General features: G+C 58.9%; 1 protein-coding gene across 2 annotated transcripts in view; it reads right to left on the bottom strand.

Annotated features, from left to right (window-relative positions):
* SYNPO (synaptopodin) overlaps positions 1–15,571 on the bottom strand; it is a 23,752-nt gene extending 8,181 nt beyond the window's left edge. The window contains exons 1-2 of one of the 2 annotated variants that reach the window (XM_068205938.1): positions 15,518–15,571; positions 7,608–8,372 (exon numbers count right to left, since the gene is read on the bottom strand). In XM_068205938.1, coding sequence (XP_068062039.1) covers positions 7,608–8,082 — 475 coding nt within the window. In that variant the 5' untranslated portion in view covers positions 8,083–8,372; positions 15,518–15,571. Of the gene's footprint in view, positions 1–7,607; positions 8,373–8,576; positions 8,708–15,517 lie in introns of those variants that run through there. The other variant, XM_068205937.1, reaches the window with a different exon arrangement.

Genomic DNA, 15,571 nt, shown 5'->3' with positions numbered 1-15,571 from the left:
TTCAGCAGTGGCTCAGCCTACCAGCAAGGGAAAGGGATGGATGACTAAGCCAAATCCTTCCAGCAAGCCCACGGTAAGCAGGAGGGCTGCTGGAAGCTGGGCAAGTCCTGTTCCTCACCCTTCATCCCTCCTGCCTCCCTCAGCAAGCACCCAGCAAGTCCTTGCACACAGCTCAGGTGTGCGGGATGCACTGGATGAAGTCTTCAGGCTGCCCGACAGGAGGGTTTTATCTGGGCGGGGGGCAGAGGAGGCAGAGATGCCAGTGGAAACTCTGCTGGAGAGGAGGAGCCCGGCGGCAGCGGCGACGCCGGCGGCCAGAGCCCCCCCGGTTCGCGCCCAGCATTGTTCAACGCCCCATTTCTATTTGCTTTGGCGGCGGCACAGAGCGGGGCCGCTGTTTCCTCCGGCCGGGCTGGCTGGAGGGCGGCCAGCACCGCGCTCCCGCTCCGCGGGGTCACCCTCGCCGCCTTTATCTCCGAAACGGAGGAGAAACACGGCCAAGGAGCCGTTGAGAAACAAGCCACAGGCTCCAGATGTCTGCGGGTTTCGTGCTCCGAGCGCAGCATCCCCGCTTGCTCGGAGGCCGGGGCTGCCTAAGAAGCCGAGCTCTCGGCGGAGCCATTTCGCAGCCTCTTGCTCTTGCTACTGCCTTTTAACAGCAAACGAGGGGCCCTGGGGGATCTCCTCCGTGCTGGAGGGATGACTCAGCTCTTGGCCAGCCCGTTCCTGCTTGGACTAGCCGCCAGATACGCTCCCACGTAGCCGGGACCAATACCGGGATTTGCCCACCGGGATTTTGCCCCTGGGTGTCTCCATCCCTTGCTGCCACCACAGCCATGGGCATCGCTCCGGGCCAGGGTGTGCTGCAGGGTGGACTCTGCCACCTAAAATCCCCTACCTGGAATCCATTTCCATCCATGCCCATCCCCTCCAATCTTCCAGCAGCCTCCCTGCCCCTGCCCACTCAGCACCCACCATTCTTGGGCTGGTCCACCTGGGTCCACTGGAAATGAACCCCTCAGGATACTGCTTGGGATGCTGAGGGTAAGAATTGCTCTTCACATCCGATTTTTATGACACAGATGAAGAGCACTGAAGCCTCTGGCAGTCCAGAGGAAATTGCTGCATCCTGAGCTGTGGGATGAGGTTATTCACCCAGTGCAAGTGCCTTTATCCATGTGCCATGGTGTCTGGAGGGATTCTGCCACCTGGGGCAGTTTCTACACCACACATTCCCCTCCCAGCCATAGGGAACATTCCATTATCCTTCTCTGCCATCTCCTGACAGCTGGCAGCCCTGGGTGGGCTCTGGTTGGTCCTTTTCCCCAGCCCCAGGGAGGCGGGAGGAAGCTGAATGCACTGAGAATGTCCAGGTGCTGGGGAGGAGAAGGAAAAGGGGTGTGGGGCTGAACGCAGCCAAACCTGTGCAGGAAGGAGGCGAAAGTAAAACTACTACATGTGTCCAAGAGCACTGGGAACTGGTTTCCACCCATTATCCTGAGCCCAGTCCAAAATCCAACAGGTGACAACTTCCTTCCTTCCTTCCTTCCTTCCTTCCTTCCTTCCTTCCTTCCTTCCTTCCTTCCTTCCTTCCTTCCTTCCTTCCTTCCTTCCTTCCTTCCTTCCTTCCTTCCTTCCTTCCTTCCTTCCTTCCTTCCTTCCTTCCTTCCTTCCTTCCTTCCTTCCTTCCTTCCTTCCTTCCTTCCTTCCCTCCTTCCCTCCTTCCCTCCTTCCCTCCTTCCCTCCTTCCCTCCTTCCCTCCTTCCCTCCTTCCCTCCTTCCCTCCTTCCCTCCTTCCCTCCTTCCCTCCTTCCTTCCTTCCCATGACACTGTCCCTCAGGAAGGAAACATCTCCCCTTTCCAAATGTCCCATCTTTTTCCAAGACAAGGAGCCCTCTCCACTGCCCTGTGCCCTCACCGGGCCGATCTTGGGTATCTCTGTGGTCCAGGGATGCTGCAGAAGGAGGTGCTCCCTGTGCATCCTGTGTCCCATGGAACTGCCAGAGTCCTGGCACACACGAGCAGCCCCAGGTGCTCTTCTGGTTTAACTCACTCCAGCTCTGGCCACAGAAGCCTATAGATCTCTATCTAGACATTTATATAGGCACTCGCTCTGTAGATTTTCCGTTGCTCCAGGGGTGACTTCTTGAACATCCCCCAAGTGCAGGGCTTAACAGCTTCTTGCCGAGCTGTCGGTCATCCTTCCCACGGCATGTGCAGTGCTCTTTCCTCCAGAGTGAGGATGACGAAGGTGATGAAAGGCATTTTTGTTACTCTCACTTCCTGGACAAATGGGGGAAAAAAAGTCCTTCCATCTCAGCTTTCCATGCAAAGGATTGATCACCCAAAGGGTGCTAAAGCAGGATGTCTGAAGCCCAGTTAGGAAAAGCTGGAATCACCATCTGACCCCAAATGAAGGTGAAGAATGTATCAGACATGGCTTGTGACCCATCCTGCCCTAAGATGGACCCCGAGAGCTGGAATGGGATGAAGATTTGGCTTTAAATTGCAGTTTTGCTGAACTGATGAATTCAGTGAAATTCAGTGATGGTCTTGACATGGCTGGGATGTCACAGGAAGGAAAAAGACTGACTTGGAAGCTGTGCCCGGTGAGAAGTCCTTGTATGCAGAAGACAAGAGGTACCCAAGTCTGAATGATTGCAGACCCAAGTCTTAATGACCTGCAGGGTGCCACAGGTCATGTGAAATCTCGGAGTCAGAGCTGGCAGGTGACTCCAAAGTCTTCCATTTGCACTCTGTCCCTAGCCTGCTCCAAGTCTGGATGCTCAGCCGTCCCTGTGCTGCAGCCCAGCTTGGCCATGCTCAGGGTGTCCTACCAGACCACCCCCTGACACAGCACCCACCATCCATAACCAGCAGGCACTTTTCCCCATTTCCAAGCATTTCTTGGACTTCTGTGGTCAACCCAAACGGTGCCTCCTGCTGGCAAAATCCCACTGGCAAAACCAAGAGCGAAACCAAGACAAACCCCATTTCCAGAGGGACACGCTCTGTGCCACCTGACACGAACCCCAGCGCACATCCACAGCCAGGCAATGCTGGGGAGAGGAGATCCAGTGTTTTCACCCAAACATTGAGGACTTTGGACACTGAGGAAATGTAAGCAGGTTTTTTGGCAGAGCAGCAAGCTGGCCCCTTGCCCCAGCTACAGCTGTGCAAGATTTTTTTGCAACGCGTACCAACTCACACACATTTAAGTCTGTGCACACATTCCCCTCCAGCTCCCAGTTATCCCAAATAATCTGCAGCTAGGAAAACACAGAGGGTAGCACAGACAGGCAGCTGAGCTAGCTAGAAACGGATGTGAGTCAAACATATAGATAGAAAGATGACGATTTTCTGCTTCATTCCCAGCTTCCAGCCCTCCTATGCCCCAGATACAAAACCTCCATGAAGTTCTTATCTGTGCTGGCCCTGCAGCCCCAAAAAGATCCGGCTGAAGTCGTGGCTGCTGTGGTGGGATCAACCTCGCCTGCCTGGCAGACACTCTGTGCTGGGCCTCTCCACACGGGTGTCTTTGCCAGTGACAAAATGTGGCACAGCGAGAAAATTCGTTGCGCTTGCAAGTTTCCCCTGTGCTCTGTTCACAGGGGCTTTGCTGGATTTGGAGCTGTTTGCCTCCCCATGCTCCTCCCGGCTGGCAGCCGTGCCTGGCACTCAGCACCCAAATCCTGCTGAAATGGCCCCACAGACTCCTAGCAGCGAGTCCTAGGGCACCCAATTCCCACACAGGGGGAGGAGGGGATGGTGGGGATTAAGTTCGAATGGGGGCTGTCTGCTCCTGCCCATCCCCAGTTCCTGGGGGGTGCAATCAGCAGCTCCAGCCCCACATGCGTCCACACTGGGCAAGAAGAAACTGTTGCCATCACACAGGTGGAGGCAGCACCTTCCCCAGGTGGCAAAAATCAAGCTTTTATCTTTGGAAAAGGCGGCTGGAGCCGGGCAGACCTCCCCCAGACAGCCCTGCAGAACCAGCCCGTCCCGCGGCCGGGTACCACGGGGGACTCCATCCATCCTGCCTGGAAAGTGCGTCCCAGCCCCATTGTGCCCAAAGCTGCTGGAACTCGCCGCGACCCATCCCGGGCTGCAAGGCCCTGAGGACAGCCCCGCCGGGCTGGTGCCCCGAGCCAGCGGCGCTGGCCCGGCCAGCGAAGGTCAAATGGCTCGGAGTGTCCCTGTGGGGTGGGCAGAGCGGGGAGGGCAGCGGAACGAAACGGGGCCTTTGCCTGTCCCTTGCACAATCCGTAAAGGATCCATCCTGCTGGCTGCCAAGCCGAGGGCCAGACCTCGTGTCCCCAGCATGGGTGGCATGGCCAGGGGAGGTCACGTCCCTGACGCAGGGGACAGGGGACATCGCCTGGGAAGACGTTTTGCGGAGCTCGGAGGTGCGATCCTGCGAGCCCCGAGGAGGACCCCCACGTCCCTCCACGTCCCCGCCGTATGTCCTCGCTGTGCCTCCCACGCCCCACATCGGACACCCGGGTGCCGGCAGAGGGAAGCGACACCTGCCCCGCTCGTTCCTGGAGACAAACCCCGCTCAGCCCCGGCTGTGTGCTCCCCACCGCCCACCCTTCGCCCAGCATCGCACCCACGAGACTCCTGGGCATGCACTCCCGCTCCCCCCCGTGCACCCCGGACCCCCTTAAGCCCCCCCTGCGCACTGCCATCCCCCGGCACCCCGGACACCCCCAGATCCCGAGAGCCCCGCTGCACTCCCCTCTGCGTGCCCACACACCCTCCTTCCCCCGTCACTTCTGCACTGGCACCCCCGGCCCCCGCCCGGATCGCCTCGGTCCCTGCCCCGCTACCCCTCCAGCCCGACCGTACCCGCGGTGCCGGGTGCCGGTGCCGCCTCCCCGCGCAGCCCGACTGCACCGGGGAGGAGGCGGCGGGCAGGAAAGTTGCGGCAGCTCCGCCCTCGGAGCGGGCCCGGGGGGAGGCGGGCGGGGGCCGAGGCGGGGGGGCGGCGGTCCCGCCGGCACTGCCCCTGCCCCTGCCCGCCCCGACAGACCGACCGACCGGACGGGATGGGTCCCCCCCGCCCGGCCACTCTGGCAGCCGCCCTGCCGCCCCGATGTTCCAGCTCCGCTGCTTCTTGTCCTGGCTGGGTCTGCCCTGAGCCCGCTGCGAGGGGGAAGAAGCCTGGAAATCCCCTTACCCAGCCCGGGGCATCCCCTTACCCAGCTCTGCACATTCCCCTTAACAGTCCTGAGCATCCTCTTACCCATCCCGGGACACCCCCTTACCCAGCCCTTCACTCTTTTTCCCACCTCCCCCCCCTGCAGCACCTTACGTTTCAGACGCTGATGGAGGTGTGGGGCTTCCCCTTTCCGCAGGTTTCCTCAGTGCCTAAAGTTTTGAGGCACTTGGAGGGAGGCAAAAATACAGTGACAAAAATCCAGCACTGGTGTCACTGCCCTGGGGACCTCCTGGAAACAGTACTGAATCCTCTCTGCCAGGGGTGGTCTGCTCCCAGTCACAAGGGAACCACAGATGATCCCTGGGGAGCCAGCATCACCTCCCACCTCCATCACCCCTCTGGGGCTGCAGAGCTCCCTGGCTGCGGGTGAGAACAGCCTCACCCCCTTCCCATGCCTGTCCACACCTCAGGATGAGCTCTTGGCTTGATTTTTTGCCTTTCTAATTTCCTTTCTTCCTGCCCCTCTGTGCTTTTTTGTGCTTTCCTGGTTTTTGAGGGAGGCTGGCGCTGGCTCTGCAGCCCCCAGGGAGTGAAACCTTCCTTTTATTTGCACACCAGACAGAGAAACCAGTCCTGCCTCCTGCATCTCCCAGCTGCTGCCTCTTCCCGGGGCTCCTGCACTCCCCAGCCTGCCCTGAGAGGTGCCAACCAGCCCGGGCCGCCGCGCCGGATATTTGAGAGCAGCCAGCCTGGCCTTGGGCTGCTGGATGGGGACCAAAGGGCACCTGGGACCCGCCTGGGTGGGCCCACGCAGCTCAAGGTGGGGCACCCATTTGGCTCCCGGCTCCCAGGGCCAGCCCTGCACCACTCTGGGTGTGGATGGATGCGCCCTCTTCTCCTGAAGAAGCTGGAAGAGGTTCCTGTACCCCATGACAGCTAAAGAGAAGAGGAGCACGTCCCTGACATCTCCCAGGGATGCTCCTGCAAACAGCCTGCAGCAGGCACAGCCCTAGTGTTACTTATGAGGGCACCTGCCCTTTCCTCTCACCTGCACTGAACCAAACCTCTCTTTCCCAAACCTGCAGGCTTTTTGCAAGGTCCCAGACCTGCTCTCAGGACCCTCAGTGACATCCTGCCTGCAGGCTCTGGAAAGTCTGACGGGTCCTGCAGGCAGTGGTTGGTGGTGATCTCACTTGGAGGGGGAGGAAACGGGACAGACAAACTCTTTCCAACAAACCTGTTGAGTTACTTTAAAATTCCAGGCTGGCAGCAAAAGTGCTGGATGGCGGCGCGGATTAGGAAAATGCTGAGCCTGGACAGAGTCAGGCCTGACCTTTCCCCACCGCAGATCTGCCATCCCGGAGCAGTGAGAAATGGGAAGACTATTTGGGTCCATCTGGTTTGTGTGCTGAGCCCTGAAAGACGATGCTGCTGGGGCAGCTGTGAGCCAAAAGGCTTGGCTGAGCTTCCCAGCCTGTGTCCCATCCAGGAGCCGCTGGTTTTGAGGATGCCTGACACTGCAAAAAGGCTGGGAGTGGATTCTGGACCCTGGGTTCGTGTCAAGCATCCCCAGTCGGTCCCACCCCATCCCACCCAGTCCTGGGGGCTGCCTTGGGAAAACCAGGCTCTGAGCTGAGCAGCAGCATCCGATAACGCCATCCCGTGGGGACAGGGACACACCTGCCTTGGCCCTGTATGGCAGCTGAGATAACAGCTGGGCAGGAGCAAAACAGAAAGGAGGGTGGAAGCGGGGGTTAAAAATGAGCCCAATGCCTGTAAGAGGATGGGTTCTGTTGGAGCATCTCCCACAGCGAGGTGGGACATTCCAGGCATGGCAGCAGCCCCAGGAACCCTAGATATGAGCCTGTAGTTGTGTCACTGTGGTTGAAGGGACAGTCATGGGCACAGAGGAATAGCTGTGGCACGGGGCCATGAAGTGAGGCGATGGCAGAGAGCGTTGTAGGAACCAACCAGCCTGAAATAAAGCGCTTAGTTTTTAAACGAGGAGCTGACAAAAATGGCCTAAAGCCATGTGAGGAATGCTTGGCCATCCCCAATCAGTGGAGGAGCGGCATCCCTGTCCCAGACAGTGCCACAGGAGCCGGTCCTGATCACTCTTGGGCAGGATCCCACCAAGCCCCATGGCCAGAGTGAGGGCTGGGAAGTCCATCCTGTTCATGCCCCACTGAGGGATGGGTTGAGTTCCTGGAGACAGTGGGAACCCGCCTGCTGCCTTCCCACCCCCCTCCCGAGAAAAGCCACAGATTCCTCCTTATTTTTAAGGCCAGAGAGATCATCTCAAGCTAAATTAGTCCCGGCAGCTCTGCTGGAAGCCTGGGACCTGTAACCCAGGGAAAGTCCTGCCCTGGGAAGAGCTGGGTGTTCTCACCAGGAGCACAGTAGTGCCTTTCCAGGGGGGACAGTGGCCAAAGGGGGTTTCTCTTACCTGTTTTCCTTGGCTCAAAGTCAGGGTTGATGAGGACCCGTTGGATCTTCACCACTTTCCACTCCTGGCTGGAATTGCCCGTGGGGCTGTTTGCTGAGGGGGGCAGCTGTGGGGCAGAGCCAGGGCACTTTGGAGGGGCTGCAGGCTCCTCTGCCAAGGCCAGGCTGCTGCCATTCAATGGGGGTTGTGATGCATCCCCATTGAGCCCCCTGAGGTCCCTCTGGCAGCTCCCACTTGATTTCCCTCCCAGCAGTCCCATCCGTGCCTCCTGCTCGCCGGGCTTGGAGGCTGGAGCATCCCAGAGCTGATGGCAGCTCTGCCCCCCTCTGCTCCCCTTCTCCTGCCAACAGCCACTGTCCCCGTCAGTGTCCCCCTTGGCTGTCTCATGGACACAGGGGGGCTGCTCAGCCTCGCCAGGCATGGGGCAGCTGGGCTCGGGGTGGAGGCAGAACTGCTGGAGCCTTGTCTTCAGCATCTTTCTTCACTGGTTTCCTTCACTGGCACTCCACGGCCTTTCCAAACAGCTCTGCATGGCCAGGGGGCTGGATCCTCCCTCAGAGCATGGGCATCATGAGGGAGGGCAGCCACGTGCCAGGCACAAGCTCAGCTTTACTACTCTTGCAGGCAGGAAGATCAGGCACGATGCCACTGGAGCAGGCAGGTTTTGGAGACCCGGATGGAGGGATGTGTCCAGGGGAGGCAGGCCAGCAAGGAGGTTTTTGCAGGAATTTCTCTTTTCCAGGCAGAGGATCAGCATCCAAAGACCTGTGTAAAGGGAAGGAGGAGCATTGAGGATGCTTGTGCTTGCACTAATTTCCTATGGCCACGGAGCAGCTCCCGGCAAACCCAGCCCAACTCCGGCTCCAGCACCACTTCCCATGAGGAAGGACCCCCTGAGATGCAATTTAGAAATGCCCCAACCCCACCACTGTGCTCACCACCTCAGCACCCTCGTCCATCCATCCTCACCCTGGGGACAGCACCCATGGCCAGAGCCCTGTGCCTGGCTCCCCTCGCTTTGTCAGCCCAGATAAGGCTGTGGCACCCCTGATAGCGCTCAGCACCGGGGCACCACTGCTCTGGAGCTGGGAGTGTTCAGCCAAGAGCCAAATCCCTGAGGTTATCAGGAACAAAAAAGGAAAACTTCCAGCATCCAGCTAAACTGTGTTTAACCATTGAGTGACTCACGCGGCGTCAGGACAAGCGCAGACAGACCCACTTCCCTCCTGCCAGGCATAAATCCTGTTGGGATGACAAACCCACGCACCAACACAGACAAGTTATCAGCTGGGAGAGGGGGATGTCATCTCTCCCAGGACAGGATATGGGTTACAGTGTACGGAAATTCCTGTGAGTCCTTCGCTCGCACAGCATCACCCAGCCCTGCTCGCAGCAAGGCTGGTCCCAGGGAAGCGCCTCCTGGGAGATCCACAGCACCCACGGCACATGGACCGTGATGGATTTCCCAACCTAACAGCCAGCTGAGGAGGAAAAGGGTTTCCTGCTCATCCCAAACCCCTCCCTGAGTTACTGCGAGGTTTCTCAGTGAAATAAGAAAAAGCACCAGGTCAACATCTCAGGTTAAGCTCTGGCAGGAATACACCCTGCAGCTTCCTCGAGGCTCACACAGCTTCTCTGCAAAACTTTTCCTGTCCTTAGCAAGGTTATTTTGGAAAAGAAGGCAGATTAGAAAGCAGGCGCTCGGGCATTTCCCAAACACAAGGCTGCATTTTTTGGAGGACACCCAACGGAAATCTTCTGCCCTTTTTGAAATCTTTCCTCCTGTCTCTCTCTGCTGCAAATATTTAGCACAGATTTGCAAAGAGAACCTGAGGAGAAAATGTCAATGTTTCTCTCTGAAAAAGAAATTTCACCCTCCTCTTTACGTAATTTGGGGATCAATAGTTGCAGGAAGCCACCCACATCTTTCCTTAGAAACATGGCAAGTTGTTGGAGCTGGAGGGAGCTGGTTTATCTCAAATGAGGACAAAGAGAAAGTTGCCCAAAATAGCCCCAGCATTTTGGTTCGGCAGCGAACCTCTCAGGGTGGATCTGCATCTCCCACTCCCATTTCCCCACCCCATCCCTAAGGAGCAGGTTTCTGGGGCAGCACAATCACGTCCATCCAACACCAGAGATGCCTTGACAATTTGCTGGGGGAGCTGGTACCTCCCTGAAAACATCTTCCAGAGCCACCCCCTTCCACTCGGGAGCACCTTCCGTACACGGGCATCTCCTGGGAGTGACGCCCACGGCCCCGGTGTTCCCCAGGCAAACCCTGCCTCGGTGAGACCCGAGCAGTGGTGTTCCCTGAGGACACACTGCTGGGACGGGGCCGCCCACAGCACCAAAATACTGAATCAGGAATCTGCTGCCTCGCTGGGGGCCAGCCTGGGCCCGGTGTGGCGACAGAGCTACGGAGAGCAGCCTCCTTCCCCCCGGGACACAGCTCCTGGGCTCTACCAGCAGCACACGAGGAGAATATTTATGACTACCATGGATTCTAGCAAAAGCTGCTGGGCTGATCCTGTCTGTTGGAATGCCAGCCAGGTAGGATGTGTATAAATGCCTCGGGTGCATCGCTGTGCTGGCAATAACAAGCAGCAACACCAGCCATCGCCACAAAGCCAGGCTGAGGTAGCCCCCACCTGCAAACAAAGGCTGTAAAGAGGGATGAGGGTCATTTCAGGGGTGCAGCTCCAGAGGACGCCCAAACTGGGCACCAGTGCCCAACTCAGAGTGCCAAGAAGCAGCTGCTCACTGTGCCCATCTGAGAGGCTCCTCGTGCTTCCTGGTGGCAACAAGTCCCTACGAGAAGCTGCAAAATGGTGCTGGGGAGGGAATAATAACAACAACAACAACAAAAAATCCTTCAATTCACAAAGTGTTGAAATCTGGCAGCAAGGAGATCTTTTGCTCAGCTTCTCTTCCTGCCCACTTGCTGGCGAGTGATGCACAGCCCCCCCACCTGCCTTTCTCACACCCTGTCACCCTCCCCACCCCCAGCTATTGAAAAAAGGAAAACTAAAGTTAACTTTCCACGTCCCACACAAATATTTTTGGCAGGCGTTGCTGGCATTCAGGCTGCTGAGCCCGGGGGAGACAGGGTCTGCTGAAAGTCTTTGTCTCCATCTGCTCCCAGCACCCGGCTGGGGGTCTGCAGTGCCTGGGCTGGTCTGTCCCAGACACAGTGCAAGGGTAGGAGGTGGCACAGCTGTAAAAAAAATGGGGGGCACCTCCAGGACAGCCCTGGGGACTGTGAGTGGCCCAGCCACGGGAGTGCCATGAAGTGGTGGGGGCAGATTCACACCCAAACTTTGGCTCTGTCCCCGCTTTCCCGTGTTGTTCTCAGCCACATCCCTGCCCCACGCTGGGTTTTCATCACCATGAAACAAGGCAGGAAGGGGTGCGAAAGCTGTCCCCAGCTCAGCGGCGCTCTCGGGTTTCCCCGGGTCAGGCAGCGGGTCGCTGTCACTCAGGCAGGACCCTGCTGCCCAGACTTGCAGTCCCCAGCTCCAGTCACAAGATCGGCCCAGTCCCTTTCCAAAATAGCCCAGCTGCAATGTATGCATCTGGGGAGTTTTACACCTCCCCTATGCCAGCAGCTGAATGTCCTCTCAGGGGAGCTGGGCACCTTCCTTCTCCACGTGGCACCTTCCTCCCGTGGCCCTTTCCCTCAGGGGCACCACAGACAAGGAGACAGGGTGGCTGCATCCCCCAAGGGCAGCCCCACATCCTTGTGTTTCTGTAAGGGAGCACTGCCCTCACAGCTGACACCGGAGACACCTCGGGTGTCACCCAGCAGCATTTGGCTGCCCGGAGCTCAGCCACTCTCCCATCTGCTGCAATCCAATATCCCTCCCAGCTCCCTGGATACCTGGCCAGGACGGCTGAGCTGCGTGTGCACAGCCGAGCTGCCTGTGGGGTGATCTCCCTTGCACAAGGACCCCACTGCTAAACCCCAAAGCCCTGCATGGCTGGAGTCACCTGTGCCACCCCAATATCCTTCCATGGGAGAGCAAGGCTGCTTACAGCCAGAGGGGGATGGCAACAGCAGGGACACAGCTGGGCTGTGCAGGATGGAGGGAGAGAAGCCTGCTTTGACAGGGTCCAGTGCTCAGGAAAGGGGCGCAAGGAAAGTGGGATGGACGTGATTGCTTCCCCCGGCGTGACAAGGGATGCCCGCTCCCTGAGGAGCAAACCTGGGAGTGTGGACGGGCACGGCTGCGTCCTGGCTCGGGGCGGGCGGGCACAGCAGCCGGCAGCGTGCTGGGGAAAACAAAAGCCTTTTGCAGCTCTGATTTACTACCTGACGGAAACCGGGATGGAAAAAACAACATTCCTGAATTCCTGTCCCCGTGCAACCCCTGCGATCCCAGCACCCCAGCCCTCTGAGGGGACACGGGCTGCTGGTCCCGGCAGGTGGGTGCCTGTGCCCTCATTCCGTGCCCACCGCTGGTGGGCAGAGGCAGCAGAAGGAATGCTGGGGATGGGCACGGGGGCTGCGGGCTCCAGGGGAGCGGGCGTGAATAAGCGGTGAGTGAAGCAAGGGAGGAGGAGGATGACAGTGGCATCCCGGCCAGCTGGACCGTGTCCCCTCCCTCTCCACCCCACGCTGGAAGGAAGGGCTGGATGTGGGCTGCTCGTATCCCTCTGAACTGCTGCGCGGCTCCTCACGCCAGCCCTGGGCTTGTCCCCCCGCGTTCCGGGAGGAGTGGAGCTCTCCCTGGGCGGCTCCCTGGGAGCAGAGGCTGCCAGGCACTGAGGAGGGCTGGGCAGCTGAGGAAGGGGATGCTGGCCCCTTGGAGGTCAGCACGGTGCAGGCTGGGCTGGACTCGGCGTGAAATGTATTTTGTACCCCGGCACAGCCATCGCAGCCCAGCCCCAGAGGGTGTTTGCCCCACTCCATCACCCCTATTCCCGTGGGGGTTTTGGTCAGGTTTTGGTGCTCAGCACACCCACTTCCCTGCCCCCTCCCCCCCCCACTGCTCAGCCCACGTTCCAGTCCCAGTCTCCAAGAAACCCTGAAGCTCCACAGGGATTTGCATCCATCAAACATCAGTCTGTGCACTCCAGCCAAGCAGCACAGTTCCCTCTCTGCCCTCCTGGCTGGGTTCAGAAGTGAATCTACCCCTGCCTGCCATCCCTAAGGGGCCCACCTGACCTGGGGGTCCCAACCAGACAATCCTGGGAGCTGCCCATGCCCTCACTGCAAGACAGCCCCACGCAGGGCAGGTCCCAGCCTGTCCTGCCCTTTGCTCAGCTTGAACCCTGACCCCAGCTCCAGCTGCTGCATTCCAGGGAATGAGGACACCCCTGTCTGGCTCTTACAGCTGCCTCAAGCCCTTCTTCTCACTGCAGTTCTGGGGAGCAAAGTGCCAGGTTTGCCATGTCCCACCAGCTCAGCCTGATGCAAGCCCAAGGTGTCACCAGGGGGGTGGCCATCCTCAGATGGTCCCTGCTGCTGTGGGACAGAGGTTGATCAGCTGGAGCCTCAGCAGGTCACTACAGGAAGCCAGGGATGAAACTGCAGCTCAGACTTTTCAAAGCTCAAATGAAATGCAAAAACCAGAGAGGTCCAAGAGAGAAGATGAACTGAAAAATCAAGCTCTAGTCAGTGTGGCACAGCTGTGCCCAGGACCGGCACCACCATGGCTGCAAGGTGAGCAGGGTTGGCAAGCCAGGTTCTGGCAGCTTTTGGCTCCACACATCCTTGTCTGCCCGGGGCAGCTCACCTTCATCACCCATCCTGCAGGAACATCCCGGCTGTGCAGCCACCAGCTCTCTGGCACAGCAGGTCCCACACCCAAATTTCCCCTCAGAATTCCAGCAGCAGCTGCCCGAGGGAGAGAAGGGAGGGCGGGCTGGCACAGTGGCGCCTTCACGCATTTCCCAAGCAATACCAGTGCACATTTCCTGGGAGAGGAATGAAGGAACTCTCACTAAACAAAATCCTGCTCCTGGAGGTGAGCACTATGGGGATGGGGTCACCCCTGGATATCAGATGCCTGTTGATGGTTGTGCCAAAAACTGTGTTGGGTGGGGAGGACAGGGCAGCCTCTGCAGTGAGGTTGGGGTTCACCCTGCAGTGGGATTAGAACTCATCCCACAGCCATGAGATGAGTGGGATGAACTTTCTGGCAGTGGAGTTACAGCTCATCCTGCAGCCTCGCTGGCCCCAGGGAGCTCAGCCTCAGCAGACATAAAGCACAAGACAGCAACTAAGCAGAAAACCCCACAGGGGCTTGAAAATCCAGTTTAAACAACCTCAGCATTCAGGGCTGCCTGAGCTGGGACAACTGAGTCTGAGTATCTCAACTCCTCAGACTCCAAACCAGGCTGCAGAACTTCCCAGGTAACCCTGGGGGCTGGCCCAGCCACTGCTGGATTTCACAGCCATGTTTGACGTTGTCACAGCCCTGCCCAGGTCCTCCTGAACAAACAAGGGGCTGTGACCCAGGGCTGTCAGGATCAGGGCATGCAACCTGCCAGTGCAGAGATCCAAGGTCAAAGCAGACCTGACAGCTCAGCCAAGGTTTGCTGAGCCCAGCAGCTCTGTCCTCCCCATTGTGACCCCGCCACTGTCACCCCCAGGCATTCCTGAAGCCCTAAAGCTCCCTGAAGAACAGAACTGTGCTGCTAAGAAACAGGGAGCAGCTCCCTGCTGCCTCTCAAACCTGCAGCTCTGGCCAGTGTCTGGGCCCCAGCTGTGATGCCAGAGAGGAAGGATGGGAACTGAGAGCAGAGATGGGTGCACACAGCCTGGGAACTGCCAGGCCCAGGATAAAGGACATTTTAACAGCACAGTGACAGAGTGCACACAAGTACAGGGTTTGGCCCCTCTGAGCCCCAAGGGCAGCGCTGGGGTCTGTCCATGGGAAACAAAGAGCATCCCGGGGAAGGGAGTGTTTTCTTTCCAGACCAGGAAAGCAGCCAAACCCCAGCACATGCCCATTCCCAGGCCTTGGCCCCAGCAGCACAGCAGGCTGGTGGCCTTGGGACATGAGGTCCTTTCCCATCTAGCTCCCCCCAGGCTGAGAGCCCGGCCAGTCCAGATGAGGCAGGAGAGCAGCCCTGCTGTTTGTGGGGGCTCTGGGCATCCCTGAGGCCAGGGCACAACCACCACCTTGCTACTCAGAGGGGTCCCCAAGCATTTTGGGCTGGGGCTGTGTGTGTGTGTGTGCTCAGCAGCCTGGCTCTCCTTCTGGCAGATCCGCGTGTGCAGTAGGAATAAACATGCCGAGGACGCATCCAAGCCAGTGCAAACAGCCCCTGACCGAGCTGCTCTCTCCCAACACTCTGTTTTTCTTTCTCTGCTTTTCCTCTCCTCTCTTAACCCGTTCAGGACCCCGAGGGACCTGTGCCCGCCTGCCCTAGGAGCTGCTGGAGCCAAACCCCATGAAACCCTGGGAGTCTGACCTCAAGGAAGGGCTGGGACAGCAGTGAGCCCCAGGGCACAGGGCTGGTTTTGCTCCCCTCAAGTCCCCTGGCTGTCGTTCCCCTCCCTCTTCTTCCCCCCCCCCCCCCCCCCCTCTTTTCTCCCCTCCACAGCTCATCCTTTCCCCAACAGCTCCGGAGGGTCCTGGGGAAAAGGGCTGTTCCCCCTTCCAGTTCCCAGTTCACCCAGCCAAGCACGGGCTGGGTGCCGGCAGGGGGGCACCTCACTCTGGGCAGGACAGAGGAGCCAGGAGACACCCATCGTGAGGAAAGCACTCCAGGGAAGCCCACCTCCAACCCTCCGCTCTGCCGGGAGCCCTCTCCATCCTGGAGGTTGCCGTGTTCCTCTCCTGTGACACCACCCTGTCCCCATGGTCACCGAGAGCCATGCCCAGCCAGCATCCCGCTGGGATGGCCACGGAGCCCAGGGCACCTCTGGTGAGCCCAGAGATGCTCGCACTCGCCACGCTCACCTCTTTCTCTTCCCCTTTTCTCCCTTGGGCAAGTCAAGCTGGCTGCTTTCCATG

This window comes from Anomalospiza imberbis, chromosome 15 (genome assembly GCF_031753505.1).
Source record: "Anomalospiza imberbis isolate Cuckoo-Finch-1a 21T00152 chromosome 15, ASM3175350v1, whole genome shotgun sequence".
Taxonomy (NCBI): Eukaryota; Metazoa; Chordata; class Aves; order Passeriformes; family Viduidae; genus Anomalospiza; species Anomalospiza imberbis.
Note: the sequence above shows the minus strand (reverse complement) of the source record. Positions and strands in the feature narration are given on the sequence as shown.